Consider the following 25,104-nt stretch of genomic DNA (forward strand, 5'->3'; position numbering starts at 1 on the left):
TATGCAGATGTCACCACCCTAATGGCAGAAAGTGAAGAGGAACTAAAGAGCCTCTTGATGAAGGTGAAAGAGTAAAGTGAAAAAGTTGACTTAAAGCTCAACATTCAGAAAATTAAGATCATGGCATCTGTTCCCATCACTTCATGGGAAATAGATGGGGAAGCAGTGGAAACAGTGTCAGACTTTATTTTTTGGGGCTCCAAAATCACTGCAGATATTGACTGCAGCCATGAAATTAAAAGACACTCGCTCCTTGGGAAAAAAAAGCTATCACCAACCTAGACAGTGTATTAAAAAGCAAAGACATCACTTTGCTGACAAAGGTCCATCTAGTCAAAGCTATGGTTTTTCCAGTAATTGTGTATGGATGTGAGAGCTGGACCATAAAGAAGGCTGAGAGCTGAAGAATTGATGCTTTTAAATTGATGCTTTAGAGAAGACTCTAAAGAATCCTTTGGACAGCAAGGAGATCAAACCAGTCAATCCTAAATGAAATCAGTCCTGAATATTCACTGGAAGGACTGATGCTGAAGCTTCAGCTTCAAAACTTTGGCCACCTGATGTGAAGAGCTGACTCACTGGAAGAGACTGAACTGAGAAAGACTGAGGACAGGAGAAGGGGTGACAGAGGGTGGATGGCATCACTGACTCAATGGACATGAGTTTGAGCAAACTCTGGGAGATAGTGAAGGACAGGGAAGCCTGGCATGTTGCAGTCCATGAGGTTACAAAGAGTTGGACATGACTTGGACTTCCCTGCTGGCTCAGACGGTAAAGCGACTGCCTTCAATGCGGGAGACCTGGGTTTGATCCCTGGGTCGGGAAGATCCCCTGGAGAAGGAAATGGCAACCCATTCCAGTATTCTTGCCTGGAAAATCCCATGGACGGAGGATCCTGTTAGGCTACAGTCCATGGGGTCGCAAAGAGTCGGACGCGATCGAACAACTTCACTTAGTAACTGAACAGCAGTAAAGACTTTTAAATGAACTGGGAGTCCTTGGAGGATTTTAAGCCGAGGAATGACCTGGTCTGATGTAGTACCAGGATCACTCTAGCTCTGGTAAGGGAAGAGACCTGTGAGGCTGTATTTCAGTAAAATGCATTCCAATGCTGCTGCTGGGAAGTGAGCCATCATCCCTGTCTCCTCCTGCTGGCTGGTTACAAGATCTTCTCTTTATCTCTGATGTTCTGCATCTTCATTATGACATGTTTAGGCATGGATCTGTTTTTATTTATCCAACATGGGATTTGAAGATAGCAGTACATCTGCAGTGTGCTGTTTTCCAAGAATTCTGGAGGATTAAGACAGGGTCTCTTTCCCATGTTCTCTATCATTTCCTTACGTGATTACACAGACATATATTAGACTTTCCCTCTTGATCCTTCCCACCTCAAATCCTTTCTTTCAACTATTCCATCTCCTTTATTTTTTCCCATTTTATATTTTTTACTTTATTAAAAAAATTGTATTGGGAATTCCTTGGTGGTTCAGGTGGTCAAGATTCTACTGCAGGGGCACTGGTTTGATCCCTGGTCAAGGAACTAAGAGTCCTCATGCCTTGCCCCATGACCTCCCAAATTTTACTGAAATATAGTTGATTTAAAATATCCTGTCAGTTTCAAGGGTACAGCAGTGATTCAGTTATATATTCTTTTTGAGATTCTTTTCCTTTATAGGTTATTACATAATACTGAGTAGAGTTTCCTGTGCCATATACAGTAGGTCCTTGCTGTTTACCTATTTTATACATAGTAGTGTGTATATGTTAACTCCAGACTCCTAATTTATCTTTGCCTGCTCTCACTTATTCTGTCTCTTTTAATCTCTGGAATACATGGTGAATGCTTTTTGCTTTTGTTCTTGTTTTACTTCTGTCTTCTATTTCATGATTTTTCTATTCAAGTGTATCACATCTGTTGTTTATTTTTTTAAATTAACTTTCAAATCTCAATCATTTTAGTTTTTATTGCTAGGAATTCTATGGTATTCTTTTCCAAATCTGCTTGACCAGTCCTTAGATTATTTTGTTCTCTGTCCAAATGTTCAAGATATTAAAAAATATGTATCTGTAAACATGTTTGAATCTTATTTTTTTTTAATTGTGATAAAATATACATAACACTGGAAAAGGAAATGACAACCCATTCCAGTATTCTTGCCTGAGAAATCCCATGGACAGAGGAGCCTGGTGGGCTATAGTCCACGAGGTTGAAAGCATTGGACACAACTTAGCAACTAAACCAACACCACCAAGATACATAACATAAAATTTACTATGTTAACCATTTTAAGTATACAATTCAGTAGTGTTAAGTAATTCACATTGTTGTTCAACCAATCTCCAGAATTCTTTCCATCTTGCAAATTTATTTTTATTTTTTTATTTTTTTGCAAATTTATTTTTAAACTGTGAAAGGACAGAAACACTTGAAAAAACTATGGGTAAATATTTATATTATGTACCAGAGCCTGAAACTGTAACAATTTGAATAGAAAAGTGTGAAACTTCTTTAAAATACCATGAAAACTGAGACAAACTAAAAAAACTGGGAGAATTTCTTGAAAAATATGTGAGAAAGGGTTAATAGCTTTAATACATAGAGAATAATTTCAAATCAGTAAGAAAATGTTAATAACTGCTGATAGAAATGTTAACTTATAATGCCTTCCCGAAGTCAATGTGGCATGTGTCAAAAACCTAAAAACGTGTGCTAACATTATAACTCAACAATTACACTGCCAGGGCTTTGTCCTAAAGAAACTATCTGACAAGTGTGCAGATGAGTGTGTGGCATTATTAGTTATAACATTGAAGGATTAATCATAGAGTGTTGATTAAAGCATACATTAGTGGACTACCACCTAGTCATTAAAATTGTAGGTATTAATTACCTCGAAGAGAGATTCATGATATAGCTGTAAATGAAAAAAAAAAACCAAACAGGTTTCCAAACACCATACCACAACACACGTACAAATCATCCCATTTTGGTTAAAAAATACATTTCCTATTACCCACGTTTGGTCCCTGGGTCCGGAAAATGCCCTGGAGAAGGGAATGACCGCCCGCTCCCGTGTTCTCGCCTGGAGAATCCCATGGACAGAGGAGCCTGGCGGGCTACACAGCCCATGGGGTCGCAAATAGCCGGACTTGACTGAGCTGGGCAACTAACACTTTTCTTTTACTTCATACCAAAACGTTAATAGCGACTCATCGGTTGATGGAATTCTATTTTTTGGTTGCTGTTCAGTCGCTAAGTCGAGTCCGACTCTCTGCGACTCCATGGACTGTTTTTTATTCTTTCATTATTGGTACTGCCGTCACTGTTATTTTGTAGGCAGGGTGGTATCTCCTTTTCCCTGCTCAAAGAGCATATATTCCTTACAAAATAAGTTAACCGGCGGGAAACGGAGAAAATAAACGTAGCGTGAACCGGCCAGGCATGAAGGTGATCATTTCCTGATAAGGCACGCCGGCTCCCACTCCCGCGCTTCCTCAGGCCGGCCGGGGTTCGCGGCCGCCGGTGTCTGAGCTACCGCCAGGGCCGCCCGTCTCTCAGGCACCGCCGAGGCCGCCTCAGGCAGCTCGCGGGTCCTGACAGGGGGCGGGGCCCGGCAGCCCGGAAGAGGCCCCGCGCCGCGCACGCCCCTTCCTTTCCAGCGCCGGCCCGGGACACAGCAACCGTCGCGGTGAGTCCCTCCGGTCCCGGGGTGCCATCGGCTCCCATCCTGGCCCTGTCTCCGCTGCCGCCGTCGTGCCTCGCCGGGCTTAGGGTGGCGGGGGCCCTCTTCCGCTCCCCGCACGTCCATTTCCGAGCAGGCAGGGCCCAGAAGCGCATTTCTTGTGGCGGGGGGGAGAGTAGTGGGGCCCTGGCAGGCGAAGATTGGTGTTCGAATGGAGGAGGGGAAGATGAAGCCCTAGCGTGGCGTCCGGGCGAGACTGGGGAGACTGCGTCCCTTCCGCACGCTTTTTTCTTTTTTTCGGGGCAGAACCCTCACTCGGAGCTGCCTTCCTGCTCGGCCATGGAGCTCTGGTTTAGGAGTAAAGGTGTGGGCTGTGAGGGCCTCAGCGTTTTGCTTTGGGGTCAGAGGCCCGTCACGAGTCGACAGGCTTTCTTCTGGCCCCTTCTCCCTCGCCAGAAGGCACCGCCGTGCGCGTTCTGCATTAGGTACAGTTGGTGATGCGCCTCAAACACTCAAAGGGTGTAGGGTCTGAGGGGCTTCCCTGACAGCTCAGTTGGTAAAGAATCCGCCTGCAATGCAGGAGACCGCGGTTCGATTCCTGGGTCGGGAAGATCCGCTGGCGAAGGGATAGGTTACCCACTCCAGTATTCTTGAGCTTCCCCGGTGGCTCACCTGGCAAAGATTCCGCCTGCAATGCGGGAGACCTGGGTTGGGAAGATCCCCTGGAGAAGGGAAAGGCTACCCACTCCAGTATTTGGCCTGGAGAGTTCCATGGGCTCTCAAAGAGTCGGACAGGACTGAGTGACTTTCACTATAAGGCTCTGACCCCCGCCCGGTTTATACTTGCGTTGTGAGAGTGACAATCTGGGGCGGGAATGTCCCCCGAGTCCCACCCTCGTTTTATCTTAACGTCCTGACAACTCCTCACATGTTTTTGAGGGTGGAGGAGGGAACTAGTGACTGTTGGGCTTACTTTGCAGGGGTTTAAATTCCTGTTCCCTGTATGTTTTTCGGTATGTTTGAGACTTGTACCCGTTGGACAGTGACTCTCGTGTGTGTGTTCAGTCTTCGGGGGTGATGAACTGGATTATGGCCTCTGGCCACAGTGCTCAGAAGTACTCTCGCTGATTTCTTCCTTCTTGCAGATGTTGATGCCTAAAAAGAACCGGATTGCCATTTATGAACTCCTTTTTAAGGAGGGGGTGATGGTGGCCAAGAAGGATGTCCACATGCCCAAGCACCCGGAGCTGGCAGACAAGAATGTGCCCAATCTTCATGTCATGAAAGCCATGCAGGTAGCCGGGGCACTGCTGGAGTGGGGTGCAGATAGAGGGGGGCTTTTCCACTGGTGTTCAAGGCAAATTCCAAGGCGAGGTCAGGACTCCCAGTGCTGCTTGCTACCTTAAAGGGCGTAAGGCAGACACACTGTGGAAGCTTGTCTGCTGTGTGGTTTAGCTTCTCATTTGCATTGCCTTCCTAGCTTCAAGCCTCTAGTTCTGTCTTAACAGTGGTTTTCCGTCTTATAGTCTCTCAAGTCACGAGGCTACGTGAAGGAACAGTTTGCCTGGAGACACTTCTACTGGTACCTCACCAACGAGGGCATCCAGTATCTCCGCGATTACCTCCACCTGCCCCCTGAGATTGTGCCCGCCACCCTGCGCCGCAGCCGTCCTGAGACTGGCCGACCACGGCCCAAAGGTATAGTACTCACATGTCTGCAAGAGCATCCTGTGAAGTTCTTTCTGGGGGGAGGGGTGAAATGGTGAGGTTTTGTGTGAGCAAGGAGGTGGTCTTCTTAATACACTACCATTGGAATCAGTTTTGTTTTTCATTTATTTTTATTAGTTGGAGGTGTTTTTGTTTTTTTTTTAAACAAAAATACAGGAGAACAAAGTCATACTTGTACTTGTTTAAATTCTTAAAGATGACCTTAGCAGGAAGACTGCTTTGAAATTTGGCACGAATCATGCCACTGTTTTCCATGAGCGCAGGTTGTCTTTTCCCAGATAACTCTGGTCTTGTTAGCTTTTTCTCCAGGAGTTAGTGTCGTTCTTTGCTTTGTACACATAAGCACATCTCTTGCCTGGATAGAATTCAGTTTCATCTGAAGCATATACACCTTCAGTTTTCAGGCGAGCTGGGTGCTCCCTCTGGTTTTGTAGATGCTGCTTATAACCAGCAAAAATGGCCTTGGACCACAGACTTGTAGGTGTATTTGTCATCTTAGAAGTCCCTGTTTGTAGCAGGCCCCACTTGTTTGCTCTCGAAGTTCAGCTGCATGAGCTCCACAGGATCCAGGATGGGTAAAAGAGTGAAATCAGCTTTTGGGGTACTCTGGCATGCAAGATCTAAGCCAAGTCCTAGAACCTTAAATGGAATTGAATACAGGTCTTCAGGCCATCCATCCCAAGAAGTGGTATTCAACACAGGCCAAATACATGTGGTAGGGTGTTAAGGTCTACACCCTTAACTTGCTCAAGTAGACCAAGGTGTTTATTCCCCAAGAAGTCCAGAGCAAAGCTGTTTACTACATGTGAAATGAAAAGAGTTTCTTGGCAATGGGAGGAAAATAATAAAAAGCCAATTAGGACAGAATGGATGTAGAGAGAGTGTGTGTGTATATATACATATATATCTGTATATATACACACAGATATACACAAATAGCACTGTGAAAGGAGCCTGTTTCCAGGGAGTTACCTTCTGACTTGAGATCATTGCTGGCTCACAATTGGCATTTGTCAAGTTTATGGTTCCCTTATTTTCTTTAAAAAAAAAAAAAAGACAACCCTGCACCAGAGGAGCAGTTTATGAGTTTGAGTATTGAAATGCAGAGATTACTAAAAACATGATCATCAGACTGCCTAGGTTCCCTGGAAAGACGTCATGGAGCTCAGGAATTTGTATTCTTAATGAAAACTCACGAGGGTATTCTACTAGTTAGTTAGGATTACATATGTTTAGAGCAAAGCTTCTTCATTGCACCTTGGAATCAGTCTTTTATTTAAAGAATCATATAAACGCTATAGATAATTTTGTGGAGTAACAAGGTAGAGAGAATGCTAGATTAACCTTGCAGTGTTAGAATGTTAAGGTAGCTTTTTAAATCTGCCTTAATACATACGTTTCACAGCCTAGTGAGGTATAAGGCAAAGCCTGAGCAGAATGAAAGGATTCTTGATGGCTTCTATTTATATATTTACATTGGAGGTAAGGCTTGCCGCTTATGGTGACTCCTTTCCTGTTTGCACTAGAAATTTTCCATTTCAGAGATGGGTCAAGTTCAAAATTTTGGCTATTCAAATGTTTGTAGAAATGACTGGGTTTCTTTATTTGTCAGATATTTGGGAAATCTACGTTGAGAAATAAAATAGAAGAAAGCAGACCTTTTGCAGGTGTGGTGGTGGTGTAGTTGCCAAGTCATGTCTAACTCTTGCAACCCCAATGGACTAGCCTGCCAGGCTCCTCTGTCCATGGGATTCTCCAGGCAAGAATACTGGAGTGGGTTGCCATGTATAACATTTTAATAGGATGTGCATTTTCCTAGGTCTTTGAGGGGTCAGAATGTCAGTTATGGCAAGTATCTAGCTGACAGTTCTGGGTGTAGGAGTTCCTATCCCATTAACGTGTCATAACCAAGTTTTTGCAAAGCGAAATTGGACAGCAGTTTTTAATTTTTTTTGGCCTGAAAGGAACAGAGTTGCCATGTTGCCTTGTGTTCATACTGTGGTTTAATCTGTGCAGGTCTGGAGGGAGAGCGACCTGCAAGACTCACGCGAGGGGAAGCCGACAGAGACACCTACAGACGAAGTGCCGTGCCCCGTGAGTATCTGGCGTGTGGATCTGGTGTTGGGGTGGAGTCTGGGTATTCTGCCCTGCCTGGGGCTCGGCCCTTGAAGATGCCAAGGTGACCCAGTGAAGATCCTTGGGTTCATCTCAGATCATTCCATCTGGAGGCCATTGTGTATCTTGCCTTCTGCAGGGGTGGGAGTTAGGAGGGACAGTCTGAGCTGGGGACACAAAACACTTTTAAAGACCTTTAACTAGAACAAAACTGAAAACTTTCAGGAACGCAACATGCTTTTCTTTGTTTGTGTTCCTGTGTTGTAAGTTACTCGAGGGCAGGGCCCACTCACATCACGTTTGTTTCTTTTTATTGCAAAAGTAATGCAAAATCTTGTTTTTAAATAGCAGATATTTGCATTGATGGGAACCACAGATGTCTGTTCATTCAGTAGATACATTGAGTGCCTATGGTTTATGCCAGACGTGATTCTAGGAGCTAGGGAGTAGTAGTGTACATAAAAAGACAAGGTGCTTTTCTTGTTGAACTTGCATTTTGGTATTAGGAGATGAATAAGCAAAAATAAAGGGTACATTCATGTCCATGATGGGTGCCACAGGGAAAAATTAAAGCAGAGGAGTAGGTATGGAAATTTCCAGTAGGATTTGCAGGGAAAGTCCTGTCGAAGTAAAATATAAGCAAACATCTGAAGGTAGGGAGGCTACTGGGGGAAGGTGTCTGGCTTGTCTAAACAGAATATGGCAGGAGTGTTAGATGAGGATGTCTTGTAGCTGTGGGCCATGGTAGGCTTGAGGTTTTACTCGGAAATAAGATGGGGAGCCATTCAGCTTGTTTTAGAGAGACTGTCCTTGTTGCAGAAATAGTAATTTGTGATGTAAAAGCAACGTATAAAAGGGAATTGATACTTTACTGCTCCTGCTTGGTGGCTCAGATGGTAAAGAATCTGCTTGGAATGTAGGAGACCTGGGGAAGATCCCCTGGAGAAGGAAATGGCAGCCAACTCCAGAATTCTTGCCTGGAGAATTCCATGGACAGAGGAGCCTGGCGGGCCACAGTCTGTGGGGTTGCAGAGAGTCAGACACAACTGAATGACTCAGTGCACTTCACTCTTTCCTCCTCCTTATGGTACCTGATTCTTCAGATGTGAAATACTGATAGAAGTGAGCACTTGAACTAAATACTTCTAAGAAAGAATTCCTCCAGCAGACAGGCTGTCGGTTCAGAAAAAGTTCGTGGTTGCTCTTTTTAGAAGTCAGGGTACACTGGAAATGGGTCAGAGGATGTGACAGTTGCTCCTGAAGTTGAGGGTGGGGAAGTGAGCATTTCAGGGAGAGATGGGCATGATCAAGGTATGAAGATGGGAAGATAACAGTGGCTTGCTGATTGGGGGTGCTGCTGAGTAGGCAGCAGCCTGTAGTGGGTGTGGTCTGACTTGGGCCAAAGGTAGGGTTGATTTGAGTAGAATTTACTGATTTAGCAAGGCCACTACTACCACCCTGCCCCTCAAGTGTGAATTGTAAAATCTCCTAGTCACACTTAAATAGAAAGTTTATGTGCATATTATTTTTTTTAATTCCAGTATATTTTAAAACGTTATCTTAATTTTTAAAATTATTTATTTACGGCTGTGCCGGGTCTTCACTGCTGTGTGGACTTGTCTCTAGTCACAGCTGCCCTCGTAGCTCTCCAGTCATCGTGTGCTGGCTTCTCATTGCGGTGGCTTCTCATTGTGGAACATGGGCTCTTGGGCACAGGCTCAGTAGTTGTGGCACTGAGTTCTGAGGCATGTGGGATCTTCCCGGATTCGGGATGGAACCCATGTCTCCTGCTTGGCAGGTGGATTCTCTACCACTGAGCCACCAGGGAAGCCCTAAACTGTTACTTAACATGTACATTAGTGAGATACTTTGCATTCTCTTAAGTCTTGAAGTCTCATGGGTATTTTGCACACATCTCTTGTTTGGACTGGTGGCTGCTGTTTAGGGCAGAGCGGTACTAGGTCTTTCATCTTGTTTGCCACTTTCCCTTGGTGACAATAGAGTTGCTTTTTGTTTCTGTGGGCCCTTTACCTCTTAGTTCTCCCTTCACTGAGCTCCCTCTGTGAGCTGGGTGCTGGTCTGACGCGTGGAAGTAACTCAGTGATAAGAAGTATATATAGAAAGGGCACATAGTCCAGACTTTGTGGTCAAGGTGGCCTTCCTGGAGGAGGCAATAGTTTGGGCTGTGAGTTGAGAAGGATGTCTTGCTCAGGAAAAGGCGGGAGCAAAGGTGGCTCAGGTGTTTCCCCACTGCAGGGTGTAATTTGCTTGCACTTTATCCTTTACTGACATGACTTTTCTTTCAAGATGGGCTTGGGTGACTTGTCTGCCCTTCTTCTGTAGTAGATCAGACCATATGACGAATCTAAATCTGTTTTTCATTCCAGCTGGTGCCGACAAGAAAGCCGAGGCTGGGGCTGGGTCAGCAACTGAGTTCCAGTTTGTAAGTGTCCCCTTTTTGTTCTCAACCCTTTGGATCTGTGTATTCAGGGATGTCCCAACCACAAATTCCAAACAGGTTTTTACATTCAGGCACAGCCTGCAGACTTCTGTAAAGAAAGAAATTACTGAAACAAGTCTCATAAATCAACACTTCACGAGGAACAGTGGTATTTTCTAGTTCGGTAATGGTCAGCATTACCCACTGGGTTAGTTTCGTGAACTAAGCTGAGAACTGGACACTGGAGATTGAGCAGGCTATAGACCCCAGATGGTGTGATCTTCAGCAGGTGCCTGTTTGCCCATCTGTAAAATAGAGCTGGTGGTCATACCTATCTCAAGCTAATTGTGAGATTAATTAATCCAAGTGAAGTGTTCAGCCCTGACGTGGTGTATCACTGTCAAGACAGCTGCTGCCCCTGAGCAGCTCTTTTTTTTTTTTTTTCCTGAGCAGCTCTTGATGGGACACGATCGTTCTCTGCGGTCTCCTTTGTGAAAGGAGTATATGGCAGACACAGGAGCGTGTCCTGTTGCTAGGTGCTTCCGTGTGTGTGTATGGAAGTGTATCCTGTTCCGTGTGTGTGTCCAGAGTGGATGTCCTTACTCCCAGTTTACGAAGGTGACCCCAGAGTCGAAGAGGCAGGGCTGGATCCCCTGAGCCCTTACATTTGGGAGCCTCTCCAGTGATGATGAGGCCTGGTGCCCGGCACACCACTGATGCTGATACGTACTTTTCTCTTGCAGAGAGGCGGATTTGGTCGTGGACGTGGTCAGCCACCTCAGTAAAGTTGTAAGAGGTTGTTTTGTGTTGAATAAACCTGTAAAGAGAAGAAACTAATCCTGTGTGCCCTGTTTTGTTTGCATTATGTAGCCTAAACAGGAATGGTTCAGGTTTAAGGGTTAGAGTGTAAGTGGAGCAGGTTGGTTTGGGGAGTTGTCCTTTTCCAGGGTGACATCACTTGTTGCCATGCGAGCTGCAGTGCTTGGCTCTGACCCGGGCACTTGCTCCCTGTGGAGTCCTGTCCTGTGTGGTCACCGTTGTGGGAGGCTGTGGGAAAGTTGAGTGTTCAGACCAATGGTGCTGGCTCGGCTCTGTCTGGTGGGAAAGCTGCTGTTCAGTTGGTGCTGGAATTACTAATCTTCAAAGCTCGGGGTTTATAAGAAACAGAAAAACACAAAAGCATCCCAAAGGGACTGTCCGGCGATTTGAAGGCCCCTTACCCCACCCTGGGATTTTTTATCTCTGCATAATCAGAAAAATAACAGACAACTGGAGTTCTTGCTGTCCCAGGGCTCCTGCAAAACAGGAAATGCACTGTTTTCCTGAAGTTTGGTGGTGGTGACCTAGCATAAGACAACATGAGTGAATGGTGTTTATTCTTGGTGAGGCCAGATGTCACCTTTTCCCGTTTTGACCACACTGCCTGGCTTGCAGGAAATTTATTCCCCCACCAGGGAATGAACCCGCGCCCAGGGCAATGAAAGTGCAGAGTCCTCTGACCACAGAGTGCCATCTTGTAAGTACCCAGAAAGGATTGATGGGACAATTGCTGTGGTCCCGCACTACAAGCACCATATGCCTGGCACAGTGCCAGGAAGCAAGTCTTGAAGGTGCAGCCCCTTCAGAGCCCAGGGGCATAGGCTGGCAGGCAAGTTTGTTGGGTGAGATGCCAGCAGATCAAATGACTGCTGATGGTTATAATCGGCACTTCCTACACAGGGGTCTGCTTTTGAGGAGCAACTCTGGGTCAGCCAGCAGGCCCACCAAGGTAAGGAAAGACTAGCCAGGAGTGGCTTTTAAGGGGTATGGGAACTTGGGGATCATTTGTGGGGTACTGTAGCTTTATATGGAGAGGGAGAGTAATAGCCAGGTGAAACTGGTAGCAGAAATTCTAAACTGCATAAGTGGTTTTGTGCTGGTAACCACAAAACCATATTGGTTCACCTATTGGCTGAAGCTCCAATACTTAGGCCACCTGATGCCAAGAACTGACTCATCAGAAAAGACCCTGATGCCGTGAAAGACTGAAGGCAGGAGAAGGGGACAACAGGATGAGATGGTTGGATGGCATCACTGACCCGATGGACAGGGAAGCCTGGCGTGCTACATTCCATGGGGTTGCAAAGAGTTGGACACGACTGAGCGACATGAACTGAACTAAGAACCACCGCCTACTTCAGTCTTGACAGGCTGTTGTAATTTAGACCACAAGGTGGCAGCCGACAGCAACCCTGAGTGTGCACTTGGTCCTGGGAGAACTTTGTATTCTGAACCACCAATGAGTAGAAGCTTGCCTTGGCAAAGAGGCAGTGTTGGGGGAAGCTGTTTCAGAGCAGCCTTGGCTGCCTTGCCAAAGATTGCTCTTTATCCAATTTTTCTGCTGGCTCGAGCGATGTCAAGTGGTTGCCTGTGTTCACACGCCTTGTGATTGTTTAACCTGGATTCTGCTGTGAAATGTTAGCTCTCAGCTTTACTGTTTCCCACCGAGGCCAGCAAGGGAGCAGATGGGTTTCCTCTATAGCCTTGGTGATTTTCTGGCCTAAAATGTCACTTTCTCAGCTAGGGCTCTTTGCCAACCCTTTCCCTCGTGATTTAAATTCATTCCAGAATGTGTTCTCCAAGATCACCCATGCACTCTGGGAAAACCCAAGGCATCTACAGGGTAGAGTCAGAGACTACAGATGAAAATACACCGTTGGAGGTGGTTCTTGCTGCCTGCCAATCTCCCTCCTCCCTCCCCCTATGTTGGGAAATTGAATGACCCCTGCCTATCAATAATCACTGATTAGCTGCTTGGGGATCGATGCTGATAGATGCTCTGGGAAGGCTTGAAATTTTCCTTTAAGGACCTCACTATTCAGTTAGGAAAGCAAAACCAAAGCTCTACATCGAGACCATGATACCAAATACTGTATAGATGGCAGATGTTAGTCCAGACTGAAGGGAAATGGATGGCAGAGGCAGTGGTGAGTGAGTGAGGGCCGAAGTGACCCAGAGGTGAGGGGGCTGGTGGTGAGACCAATCAGGATTGGAGAACAAATAAGTTTGGGAAAAACAAATACTTGCTATTACAAGTGCCTGAGAAGATCACTTGGGGTGGATGGAGTACAAGGGGCGCAGGCCCCCTGGGCACATCCATCACCGGTGGAAGCTGTAGAGGAGATTGAGCCTTTCTTCCAGGGTTGGTTTTGAGGCCCATGAAAACCTGGCACCTGCCCACCAGCCCCATATTTGGCTCACCAGCTAATCCCCACCACCACTACCACCAAAACAGGCTCCAGAGGATTTTTAAGGGATTTTTGAAGCTGACAGCTGAAGGCACATTTTCCTAATACAAACTTCCCTATATGGACACAAATCCCCTTTCCCTGAAAAATACAGTCCCCTTACAGGGAGTACCAATAACAGCTTTAAGCATCTTTGTTTCTCTAGAACTCCAGACTTTGGTTTGATTAATAAATAGACCTTTGAGAAGCAGCTGCCTCATGCCTCTGTTAGATGCTGGGAGACGAAGATGTTTTTGAGAAGGATACATCCTCGCCTTGAAGACATGAGGGCCCACCTGGACCCTCCCTATGTGAGTGCCTGGCCTGGCCTTCCCTAGCAACTCCCCAACTCTCCTCGTCTCCAGAAGCCAGACCGGCTCAGTGAGGCCTGAGAGACAAGGGGCACAGCTGTGCCCAGACTCTGGGAACGCAGCCTGGAGTAGCCCCACAGCAGTGCGGCCTCACAGGCTCCTCCTTGTCTGCCTCAGAATGCACTCATCCGTTCTAAGACCTGGGAGAAAGGAGTCTCGCTGAGAGCACTACTAGAGCAACTGTTTCAAAGCCCATAGATGGAGACCTGGTTTAATCTGTCCTGGGACCTGGTCTGCCAGTTTCCAACGAACATAGGTACTCTTGGCGCTCAGAGGATGGATCAGTGATGTTTTTAGATTGGGCTTTCTGGACAAAGTCTCGGGATTATTCGGTAGCCTACTGGCAGTAGCTGATGAGGCTGGGTGTGGAGGCAGGACTGCAAGACACTCTGCAGCCCCAGGCCTTTCTCCTCCTTGCTCGGTGCTGCTGAGAACCTCCCCCAGAACCAGTGCAATGCCCTAAGAGGTCCCTTGCCTGTAGCTCTGCTCTGATTTCAACTACTCTCCTCACCCTAGTCACAGTTAGTTTTGACAGACACATGTAAACAAAGGTACTCTTCATCTTAAAATCCTTCCAAAGTTCCATGTTGCCTTCCAGAGCCTTCTAGAATCTAGGCAATGGCAGACTCCACGCATGGCCTAACAGGTTCATCTGTCGACCAAAACAAAGCTCCAAATTCCAGAATCCAGCTACACTGACGCCCTTTCTCAACTTCAGGCTTTTTTGCTTGTGGTATTCCATGTGGGGGGAAATTCTCCCACCCCTGTCCACTCAGGGGTCTTGTTCATTCTTCAGATTAAATTATGTCCTCTGAGAAGCCTTTCCTGGTAGAACCCACCCTACTGCAAAGTCCAATTAGGGGTTTCTCCTGGTATGCCCTGGGTGCCAAAGTTCTCCAGGCTGTGTGGAAGCTGCTCGGATGTTGGACCATTTTCTCTGTGACACAGCCTTGTCCAGGGCCCTAGCCCCGGGTCTCATACATAGTAGTAGCTATTTTTGTAATTATTTGCTGCATGAATGATGTCCTGGCAGAGGTGGTCTCCAGAGGGCTATCTCCTGCTGTAGAAAGGACACTGGTGAAAAAAAAACTATCTCTGTGGAAGGGACTTCCTGGCTGTCCAGTAGTTAAGGCTCCACGCTTCTAATACAGGGGGCTCAGGTTCAGTCCCTGATTGGGGAACTAAGATCCCACATTCCTGCTGTGTGTGTGTGCGCGTGTTAGTCACTTAGTCGTGCCCCACTCTTTGTGATTCCATGCACTGTAGCTTGCCAGGCCCCTCTGTCCATGGAATCCTCCAGGAAAGAATACTGGAATGGGTTGCCATTTCCTTATCCTGCTGTGTGGTGCAGCCAAATAAAAAAAAAGCCTCTGCAGGAGCCTAGATTGGGAGTGCAGAAGCGACTGTGACACTGATACATCGTGACCGTGGAGGGACTGCCAGCGTCCGGGAGGCAGGCCTAGAAATATACACTAAGTGGCCCAGTGGCTGGGGTTGGAAATGAACTGGTGGCTTCCAGGGATGAGGGGAACAAACATTATCAAGAGAAAGGCCTCCCACAGTGGGCCACTGTGACCATCTGAGCTGAGTCGAACAGTTTAAAGTAGCATGAGACTAGCCTAGGCATGGATGCACAGAGTAACCAGAGAAGCAGCCTGGGGCTCCCTTCCCCAAGTCTAGGAGTTTGTATTCTTTTTATTCCTTTTTCTTCTTATTTTTGGCTACACTGAGTGGCATGTGGGGTCTTAGTTTACCAACCAGGGATGGAATCTGTGCCCCCTGCATTGGAAGGTGAAGTTTTAACCATTGGACTGCCGGGAAAGTACCTATTTTATTATTTTTTTTCAGCTTTATTGAGGTATAATTGACATCAAGTACATATACAGGCAGACCTTGGAGATATGGCTGATTCAGTTTCAGACCTCTGCAGTAAAGTGAATTGCAGTAAAATGAGTCACATAGATTTTTTTATTTCCCGGTGCATATAAGTTATGATGCACTGTTGTGTGTAACAGCATTATGTCTGAAAAACAATATACATATTCTTAATTTAAAAATGCTTTATTGCTGAGAAATGCTAACTACCATCTGAACCTTCAGTGAGTCATAGTAGTAACATCAAAGATCACAGATCAGCATAACAAATAATAATGAAAAAGTCTGAAATATTGCAAGAATTAACAAAATATAACAGAGATATGAAGGGAGCAAATGCTGTTGGAACATGGTAGATGACAGATGATCTTATTTGCAAAACAGAAATAGAGGCAGACATAGAGAATGAGCGTAGGGACACTGAGGGAGGAAAGGAGAGGCTTGGATGAGTTGGGAGGGTGGGATTGACGTGTATACACTCCTGATAAAATGTATAAAATAACTGATGAGAACCTGTCGTAGAGCACGGGGAACTCAGTGCTCTGCGGTAACCTAAATGGGAAGGAAACCTGAAAGAGAATGGTTATATGTGTACAAATGGCTGATTCACTCTGCTGTACAATGGAAGCTAACACAACTGCTGTAAAGCAACTGTACTCCAATAAAAATTAATTTTAAAAAATGGCACTGTGACTTCCCTGGTGGTCCATTAGCTAAGACATGACGCTCCCAATGCTAGGGGCCCAGGTTCAATCCTTGGACAGGGAACTAGCTCCCACATGCCACAGCTAAGTGCCATAACTAAGACCTGGTGCAGCCAAATAAATATTTTTTCAAAATAATAATAATTTAAAATGGCACATATAGACTTGCTTGATGCAGGGTTGCCACCAACCCTCAATTTATTTTTTTTTTCCATTTATTTTTATTAGTTGGAGGCTAATTACAACATTGCAGTGGTTTTTGTCATACATTGAAATGAATTAGCCATGGATTTACCAACCCTCAATTTATTAAAAAAAAAAAAACACAACACAGTATCTGTGAAGGGGTATAAATGAGATAAGCCTTTATTTAGAGTGTACAGTCTGATAAATTTTGACATATGTGTAAGTCCATGAAATCAAAATAATGACTGGCAATCCTGCGCCCCATCCCCAGCCTTTGCACCTGATCTGCTTTCTGTCAATATAGGTTAGTTTGCATTTTCTAGAGTTTTATAAAGATGGGATTATACAGTATGCACTTTTTTATAGGCTGGCTTCTTGGCCACAATGAGATTCATCACAGTCATTGCTTGGTATCAAGTTCCTTTCTGTTGCAAAGTAGTATTCCATTGTAGGGATACAGCACCATTTTTAATCCATTTACCTATTAGTGGGCATTTGGGAATTGTGACTAATGCTACAGTGAACATTCATGTTCATTTGTGAGGACACATAGTTTTACATTTCTTGGGTACATACTTAGGAATGGAGCTGCTAGATCACACAGCAATTTTATAACATTTTGAGGAATGGCTAAACTATTTTCCCAAATAGCTGCACGATTTTACATTTCCCACTGGTAGCATATGATTTTGAATTGCTTTCATCTTCACCGAAACTTGGGCTGTTTGGTCTTTTTATTTTAGCCACTCTAGTAGGTGTGAGAGTTGGGATTTTATCCTGTAGATTGATAGTGAGTAGTTAACAACGTAATGGTGAGGATTGGTGTAGCCAGGAGTGCTGGATGCTTGGCAAATATTAATACTTGAAACCCCACTGCAGGAAATTGTGAACTGAATCTAGGTCTGTGCAGTGACCACACTGGGGCACTGAGTGGTCATGGGTAAACCACTCAGTCAATAGTGACCACAATACACATTCAGCTTGCTAACGGGAAAGGGAGGGGGGGGCAAATCCATCATTTGATTGCTCAGTTTTAGAAAGGGAAACTAGGACAGAATGAGGGCATTAGCAGGGAGAGAAATGAAAGGAATTGTTGAAAAAGTTACAGCCCATAGAAAGCCTGGAGCCCATTTCTATTAAAAGTGCTTTATTGGAAGCCCGTGATAAATGCATGGCACAAATCCAAAAGAACAGCCACTTAAAAAAAATAAGCCCTGCATGGTTTACTGACATATCAAAGAGGCCATTGTGAGGAGAAGCATCTTTAAAAATACATATTAGAGGAAAAATAATAAATAAAAATACATATTAAATGGGAGAGGATCCCCAAGCTGAGGGAATTAAGAGACCTCAAAATGGAGCAAAACTTGTAAAAGTCACAAATCAAATGGTATTAAAACTTTCTGAAGAGTACCAGCAAGAAATGTCAAAGTAAATTGTTCTAGTTCATTTCAGTGCATGAGAGGCAGGAGGTCAGTTTGAGAATCTAGGGTCACCAGCTCATTAATACGCAAAGAGTGTACAGGAAGGGCGGCTGGAGCGGGGAGGGACGAACAATCAAATGACTCTGACATCTTTGCCGTCATCACACAGAGATTTCCCTATCCATTAAAATAAAAAAATGTGGAAAATTTCAAAGATAAACATAAAAGTGTAATAAGCTATCATATACCCACCACCAAGCTTCAACAGTCAACAATCTGCCACACTTATTACATGGATCCCTATACCCACTTACCCCTAACTTGGTAATTTTTTAGTCAAGTTTACGTGCAGTAAAATTCACCCTTTTCAGGGATACAGTTCTGAGTTTTGATAAACATAGGCATGTAACCAGGCTTCCCGGGTAGCTCAGCAGGTAATGAATCCACCTGCAATGCAGGAGTGGGTCGCGAAGTTCCCCCGGAGAAGGGAAAGGCTACCCACTCCAGTATTCTTGGGCTTTCCTGGTGGCTCAGATGGTAAAGAATCTGCCTGCAATGGTGGGGACCTGGGTTCGATTGCTGGGTTGGGAAAATCCCCTGGAGGAGGGCATGGCAACCCATTTCAGTATTCTTGCCTGGAGAATCCCCATGGACAGAGGAGCCTGGAGGGCTGCAGTCTAGAGGGTCGCAAAGGGTCGGACATGACTGAGCGACTAGGCACAGGCATGTCACCACCACCACAGCAAAGCCACAGTACCTTTCCATCGCCCTAAAAAGGTCCGCTGTGCTGCCCCTGGGTGGGCAGCACTTTCTTCAGAATTGTATCTTCCCCAGAATATCAGGAAACTGGAACCAGAGCACTGCCCTGGTGGTCCAGTGGCTAAGACTTCATGATCCCAATGCAGAGGGCCTGGGTTCAATCCCTGGTCAGGGAACTAGATCCCACATGCTGCAACTAAGACCTGGTGCAGTCATATATATACAAACACACACACGAATATATATTAAAGAACACTGGGACCATACAGTATGTCCTCCTTTGTGTCTGACTTATTTTGCTCAGCATATGGCTCTGAGATTCATCCATGATGTTGCCTGTATAGGTAGTTTATTCCTTTCTATTGCTGAGTAGTATTCGACTATGTGGATGTACTACAATTTATTCATTTTTATTTTCTTTGTAGAGGCATTTGGGGATCAACTGACAATGTAATATACAAATCCTAACCCTACCCTTTTGAAAAATGGATCCAACCATGTAACTCAGTTGCCTGAGAAAGAGAAAAGCAGCCCCTGACATCCAGGAACTGGCCTGACCCTTACAAGCAGGCTTTGGCATGCTGGAAGTTGCCTGGCGCTCACAGTGAGGTCAAGTCACTCTCCTGTTGGATATAAACAATGTCATCAAACATCAGCATCAGAGAAGGTGACACTGTGACTCAAAGTCACAAAACTTTATAATCTTGTCTGTGGTGGTGGTGGTCTAGTCACTAAGTCGTGTCCGACTCTTGCGACCCCATGGACTGTAGTCTGCCAAGTTCCTCTGTCCATGGGATTTTCCAGGCAAGAATACTGGAGTGGATTGCCATTTCCTTCTCTAGGGGATCTTCCCGACCCAGGAATCGAACCTGGGTCTTCTGCATTGCAGGCAGATTCTTTACCAACTGAGCTATGAGGGAAGCCCTTATAATCTTGTCTAAGTGCAGAAAAGAACAAGTTCACAGTAAACCAGTAAATATAAAACACACCTCTCTCCTAGCTGATATGAGAAACAGCTTCTCTATCAGTTATGACTTTAGCCATGTTCATTCCTCCCTCCTTCTAGGGAAGATTTTTTAAGATACCCAATCATAGAATTACCCTGCTTCCTGACAACATCCAATCCAGAACAAAGCCCTGTTTCTTTAAAACCTGCCCCAAATCACCTAACCTAAGTCGTTTTTAACACCTGAGACGCCCTCTGCTCCTCTCTGGTACGTGTTCTCCATCAATGCAAGAAGCAAAAATCCCAGCTTGTTCAACTACTGGTAAATGCTTGGTTTTTGCCTGGAGGGCACTGACACCCCTATCAAGATGTAGAACTTTTTTCACTTTCCTGTAAAATTCTCTTATGTCTCTTTTTAGTTAATCCACCTCCCCACCCCTTCCCACACCAACCCCGAACGCCCCTGCATCACAGACAGACATCTGTGTTCTTTGGCTATTATGAACTAAAGCTGCTGTGAACATTTTGTACAAGTCTTTTTGTGGACATATGTTTTCATTTTTTGCCAGGTGTATTCATTTCCTATCGCTGCTGTAACAAATCCACACATATTTAGGGTTCTAAAACAACACAAATTTAGGGACTTCCCTGGTGGTCCAGGGGTTAAGATTCCATGCTCCCAAAGTAGGGGAGGATCCCTGGTGAGGGAACTAAGATTCCATATGCCACAGGGGATAGCCAAAAAAAGAAAAACAACAACAACACAAATTTCTCGTTAATATCTTAACTGTTCCAGGGGTCAGAAGTCCTAAATGGGTCAGGAGAGTTGTTCCTCTGGCTGCTTTGGGGACAATCTCTTTTCTTGTTGTCTCTAGCTTCTGGAGGCCACTTGCATTCTATGGCCCCTTCCAACATCTTAAAACCAGAATCTTTAACTCTCTCTCCCTTGGACCTCTACTGCTGTCTTCACCTCATTTTCTCTGGCCTCTGACTCTCCTGTCTCCTTCCTTCCCTTCTAAGGACATTTTCGATTACTTTGGAGCCACCCAGATAATGCAGGCTAATATCCCCATCTCGAGATCCTTAATCACATCTGGAGGGTCCCCTTTTCTATGTAAGGTAAGTTATTCATGGGTTCTGGGGATTACAATGTAGGCATGACTTTGATTGGGACTGCTTTGAATATACAGATCAAGTTGGGGAGGATTAACTTCTAAACACTCTTTCAATTGATTAATACGGTTTATCTCCCCATTCATTTAGATCTTCTTCAGTCTCTCTCTACAATGTTTTATACTGTTTAGTGCAAAATGTTTTGTTAAATTTATTCCTCAGGATTCTTATGGTATTTTAAATGGAATTGTATTTTAATTTGATTTTCTCATTGTTTTCTCCTGGGATATGAAAAAGCACTGATTTTTAACCTTTTAAATGAAAACATACTGAACATACAATAAAATGCAGGTTTTAGATACTCGGTTCAATGAGTTTTGACAATTGCATACTCCTGTATAATCGCTGCCTAAAACAGGACATAAAACATTTTTATACCCCCAGGATGTTTTTTCTGCCCTTTTCCAGACAATTCCTTCCTCAGCCCTCCTACAACCAGAATCAGATTTCTATCATCACAGATTAGTTTGGTCTGTATTTATATTTTGTAGAAATGGATATATATATAATATACATGCTTTTTTTTTTTTTTTTGGCCATACTGCATGGCTTGTGGGATCCTGGTTTCCCAACCAGGGATCAAAACCTGTGCCCCCTGCAGTGAAAACCCAGAGTCCTAACCACTGGACTGAGTGCCAAGGAGTTCCCAACATATACTTTTAAAAATGAGTAGCTTCTTTCACTTATAATGTTTTTGGAATTCATCCATATTGTTGCATGTGTCAGTAATCTGTTTTATGATTGAGTAGTATTCAGTTGCACAAATATACCATCATTTATCTATTTTCCTTATGACATGTGGGCTACTTCCAGTTTGGGGTTATTACGAATAAGGCTACCATAAACATTCTTATATAAGTTTTTGTGGACATTTATCTTCACTTCTATCGAGTAAACACCTAGGAATGGAATTGCTGGGTCATAGGCTAGGTCTTGGAGAAGGCAATGGCACCCCACTCCAGTACTCTTGCCTGGAAAATCCCATGGATGGAGGAGCCTGGTAGGCTGCAGTCCACGGGGTCTCAAAGAGTTGGACATGACCGAGCGACTTCACTTTCACTTTTCACTTTTATGCATTGGAGAAGGAAATGGCAACCCACTCCAGTGTTCTTGCCTGGAGAATTCCAGGGATGGGGTCGCACAGAGTCAGACACAACTGAAGCGACTTAGCAGTAGCAGCTAAGGTCTAAATTAGTAAAAATTTTCTAAAAGTTTCTTCAGAGTGGTGTTTCATTGTACAACTGGCACACAACCCTTGTATCAGAGTTTCTTTCAGTTGCTCACATCCTAGCCAACATTTAGTGTTGCAAGTCTTTTTTATTTTATTCATTCTAATGAGTGTGACTTTGTATCTCATTGTAGGTTTTTTTTTTTTTTGTTTCAACTGTTTATTAACGGACCAGATTACAAAAATAATCCTGGTAGATACCTTAGTTCATCCTTCTAATAAGCCTGTTGATCTGGTCTTCCCTGTTGCCAGCATCTCCACCTTCTACAAAATGGGTGGTCTTTTTCTTCATTCCACCTCGTGGAGAAGACAATTTAAAGGGCCACAGGAAGTTGTTTGCTTCTTTGAAACGTTTTCCAACAGTATAGATCTCATGAATCAGATCCTCCATGCAGATGATTCCAGTTTTATAGTTACCTAATAATAATGATCTTAAGCACTTTTCTGTGTGTTCCCTGGGCATTTTTGGGTCTTATTTTGTGAAGTATCTGTTCAATTACATGTTCCATTTTTTAAAAATTGGGGTGTTTGGGACTTCCCTCATGGTCCCATGGTTAAGAATCTGCCTTCTAATGCAGGAGACATGGGTTTAATTCCTGAACAGGTTCAAACCCTGGTCAGGGAACTAAGATCCCTCATGCCATGGGGCAACTAAGCTGCTTGCCACAAACTACTGAACCTATACACCACAATGAGAAGCCCACATGTTACCTGAGGCACCCAAATAAATAAATATTTAAAAAATAAATTAGAGACATAATGGCAGAGGAGGAAGCTAGAAAGACAACCAAAATGACCAGAATTTGGGGAATTTTGTCATGTGAAGATTAACTACAACTAACTGAAGTTCCATATCTTCTGTGTCCAGGGCTTAGTGAAATGCCAATAACATTACAGGCATACCTCGGAGATATTGCTGGTTCAGCTCCAGGCCATGCAATAAAGCAATTTTTCAAGATTGCAAATATTGCAAAAGTCACAGGAACTTTTGTTTTTCTAGGGCAAATGTTTATACTATAATATAATCTATTAAGTGTGTAATAGCATTATGTCTAAAAAACAATGCATATACCTTAATTTAAAGTTACTTCATGAGCTTCCCTGGTGGCCCAGTGGTTAAGAATCCACCTTGCAATGCAAGGGACATCGACCAGGTTCGATCCCTCCTCCAGGAAGATCCCACATGCCACAGGGTAACTAAGCCCATGAGCCACAACTACTGAGCCTAAGCTCTAGAGCCTGTGCTGTGCAACAAGAAAAAGTGAAAGTCGCTCAGTCATGTCTGATTCTTTGCTTCCCCAAGGACTATATAGTCCATGGACTTCTCCAGGCCAAAAAACTGGAGTGAGTAGCCATTGTCTTCTCCAGGGGATCTTCCCAACCCAAGGATCAAACCCAGGTCTCCCACATTGCGGGCAGATTCTTTACCATCTGAGCCACAGGGAAGCACTGTGATCTGCAACAGGAGAAGCCACTGCAATAAGAAGCCCAGACACCGCAGCATGAGAGTAGCCCCTGCTCACTGCAACTGGAGAAAGCCTGTGAGCAGCAATGAAGACCCAATGCAACCAAAAAAAAAAGAAAAACCTTATTACTAAAAAATGCAAACCATCATCTGAGCGTTCAGCAAGTCATGACAGTAATTTCAAAGATCACTGATCAAAAAAAAAAAACAAAAAACAAAAAACAAACAAAGATCACTGATCATAGTATAATGAAAAGCTTGCAGTATTTTAAGAATTACCAAAATGTGACACAGAGACAAGTGAGCAAATACTGTTGGAAAAAAGTTGCTCAATGCAGGATTGCCACAGTCCATCAATTTGTAAAAAGACAAAAACAAAGTAAAATAAATCGAGGTATGTTTGTAGTTACAATGTATTGTATGACTACTATGTGCCAGCTGTCAAACGCATTTATTTCTATTTTAGAGGGGTATAAATTATGTAAATGAATTCCAACTTAGGTTTGTTTAGCTTCACATCCTGATCTTTTTGGACTATGCTGCTGCTGCTGCTAAGTCACGTCATTTGGGTCCGACTCTGTTCAACACCATTGACGGCAGCCCACCAGGCTCCTGTCCCTGGGATTCTCCAGGCAAAAACACTGGAGTGGGTTGCCATTTCCTTCTCCAGTGCATGAAAGTGAAAAGTGAAAAGTGAAAGTGAAGTCGCTCAGTCGTGTCTTCAAATCCTGATCGTGGCTTCAAATCCTGATCTTTTTGGACTATGCTGCTGCTGCTGCTAAGTCACGTCAGTCATGTCCGACTCTTCAAGACCCCATGGACTGCAGCCTACCAAGCTCCTCCGTTCATGGGATTTCCCAGGCAAGAGTACTGGAGTGGGTTGCCACTGCCTTCTCCGTTGGACTATGCTAAACATACACAAATTTAAAGAAAAGGGGGGGGGGTAATAAGCAATTCACAAACAAATCCCGCACAGTATTTTCAGAACCTCCGGGGCATCCACATGGACTACTTTCGGTGTGGGCTATTAAGAACTTTCACAAGTCACACTCCTTTTATCTTGCTGGAGGGCTTCTGGCTGTATGTCTTTCCCTGGAGAATCTATTTGACATCCACAATATATCCTCCTCTTTTACAGCCCAAATGATGATGCCTTATGATTTGCACACTGTCTTTCTCACTCCTTTCTGGCCCTCCTGTATACCTAAAGAGGAAGCATTTGCCTTTTTGCACGATAAAGAGATGTAAGATAAAACATCTGTCCTTTCAATGAACTACATGACCCAGCCCATAGACTGTCAGAGATCTTGGATGTCAATGCAATGTGCACCACCTTTTGCCTCGTTTCTGTGCAGTGCTTAATCCCAGGCATCTCGAGTTGCACGCTCCATTGCGTTTAACAGCATCCTACTTTCTACCTCTAGACCTTCCGTCTCACCCGCTCCCTGATGGATGGGCAAGGCCAAAGACCAGGCGGCGTGACCTTGGGCAAATTCTCGCTTCCGCCTCTTTAGCTGAGCGGGGCAGCCCAGCACCCGCATCTTTTCCCCCTCCGCTTCCTCGCAGAGCGGCTCCCCCGTCCCTGCCCTTACGCTACTGGCGTAGTGGCCGCGTCCAGCCGCGGCGCCTTCTCATCCCAGACGCTCGTTTACGCCGCGCGGACTGGGAGGGCGCGATTCCCGAACGCGGCCAGCGCTGCGAGCGCGCGGCCGTCCCGCAGGCCGGCGCGGCCTTACGC

The 25,104-nt window shown here is 44.8% G+C and overlaps 1 protein-coding gene across 1 annotated transcript; it reads left to right on the forward strand.

The window, feature by feature from the left end:
- Positions 1–3,584: 3,584 nt before the first annotated feature.
- Positions 3,585–10,806, forward strand: RPS10 (ribosomal protein S10). The gene is made up of 6 exons (XM_020888707.2): positions 3,585–3,692; positions 4,832–4,981; positions 5,213–5,384; positions 7,431–7,508; positions 9,917–9,972; positions 10,713–10,806. Exons 2-6 carry the CDS (start codon positions 4,832–4,834, stop codon positions 10,752–10,754), a joined length of 498 nt encoding a protein of 165 aa, XP_020744366.1. The 5' UTR covers positions 3,585–3,692; the 3' UTR covers positions 10,755–10,806.
- Positions 10,807–25,104: the final 14,298 nt, after the last annotated feature.

This window comes from Odocoileus virginianus, chromosome 27 (assembly GCF_023699985.2).
Source record: "Odocoileus virginianus isolate 20LAN1187 ecotype Illinois chromosome 27, Ovbor_1.2, whole genome shotgun sequence".
NCBI lineage: Eukaryota > Metazoa > Chordata > Mammalia > Artiodactyla > Cervidae > Odocoileus > Odocoileus virginianus.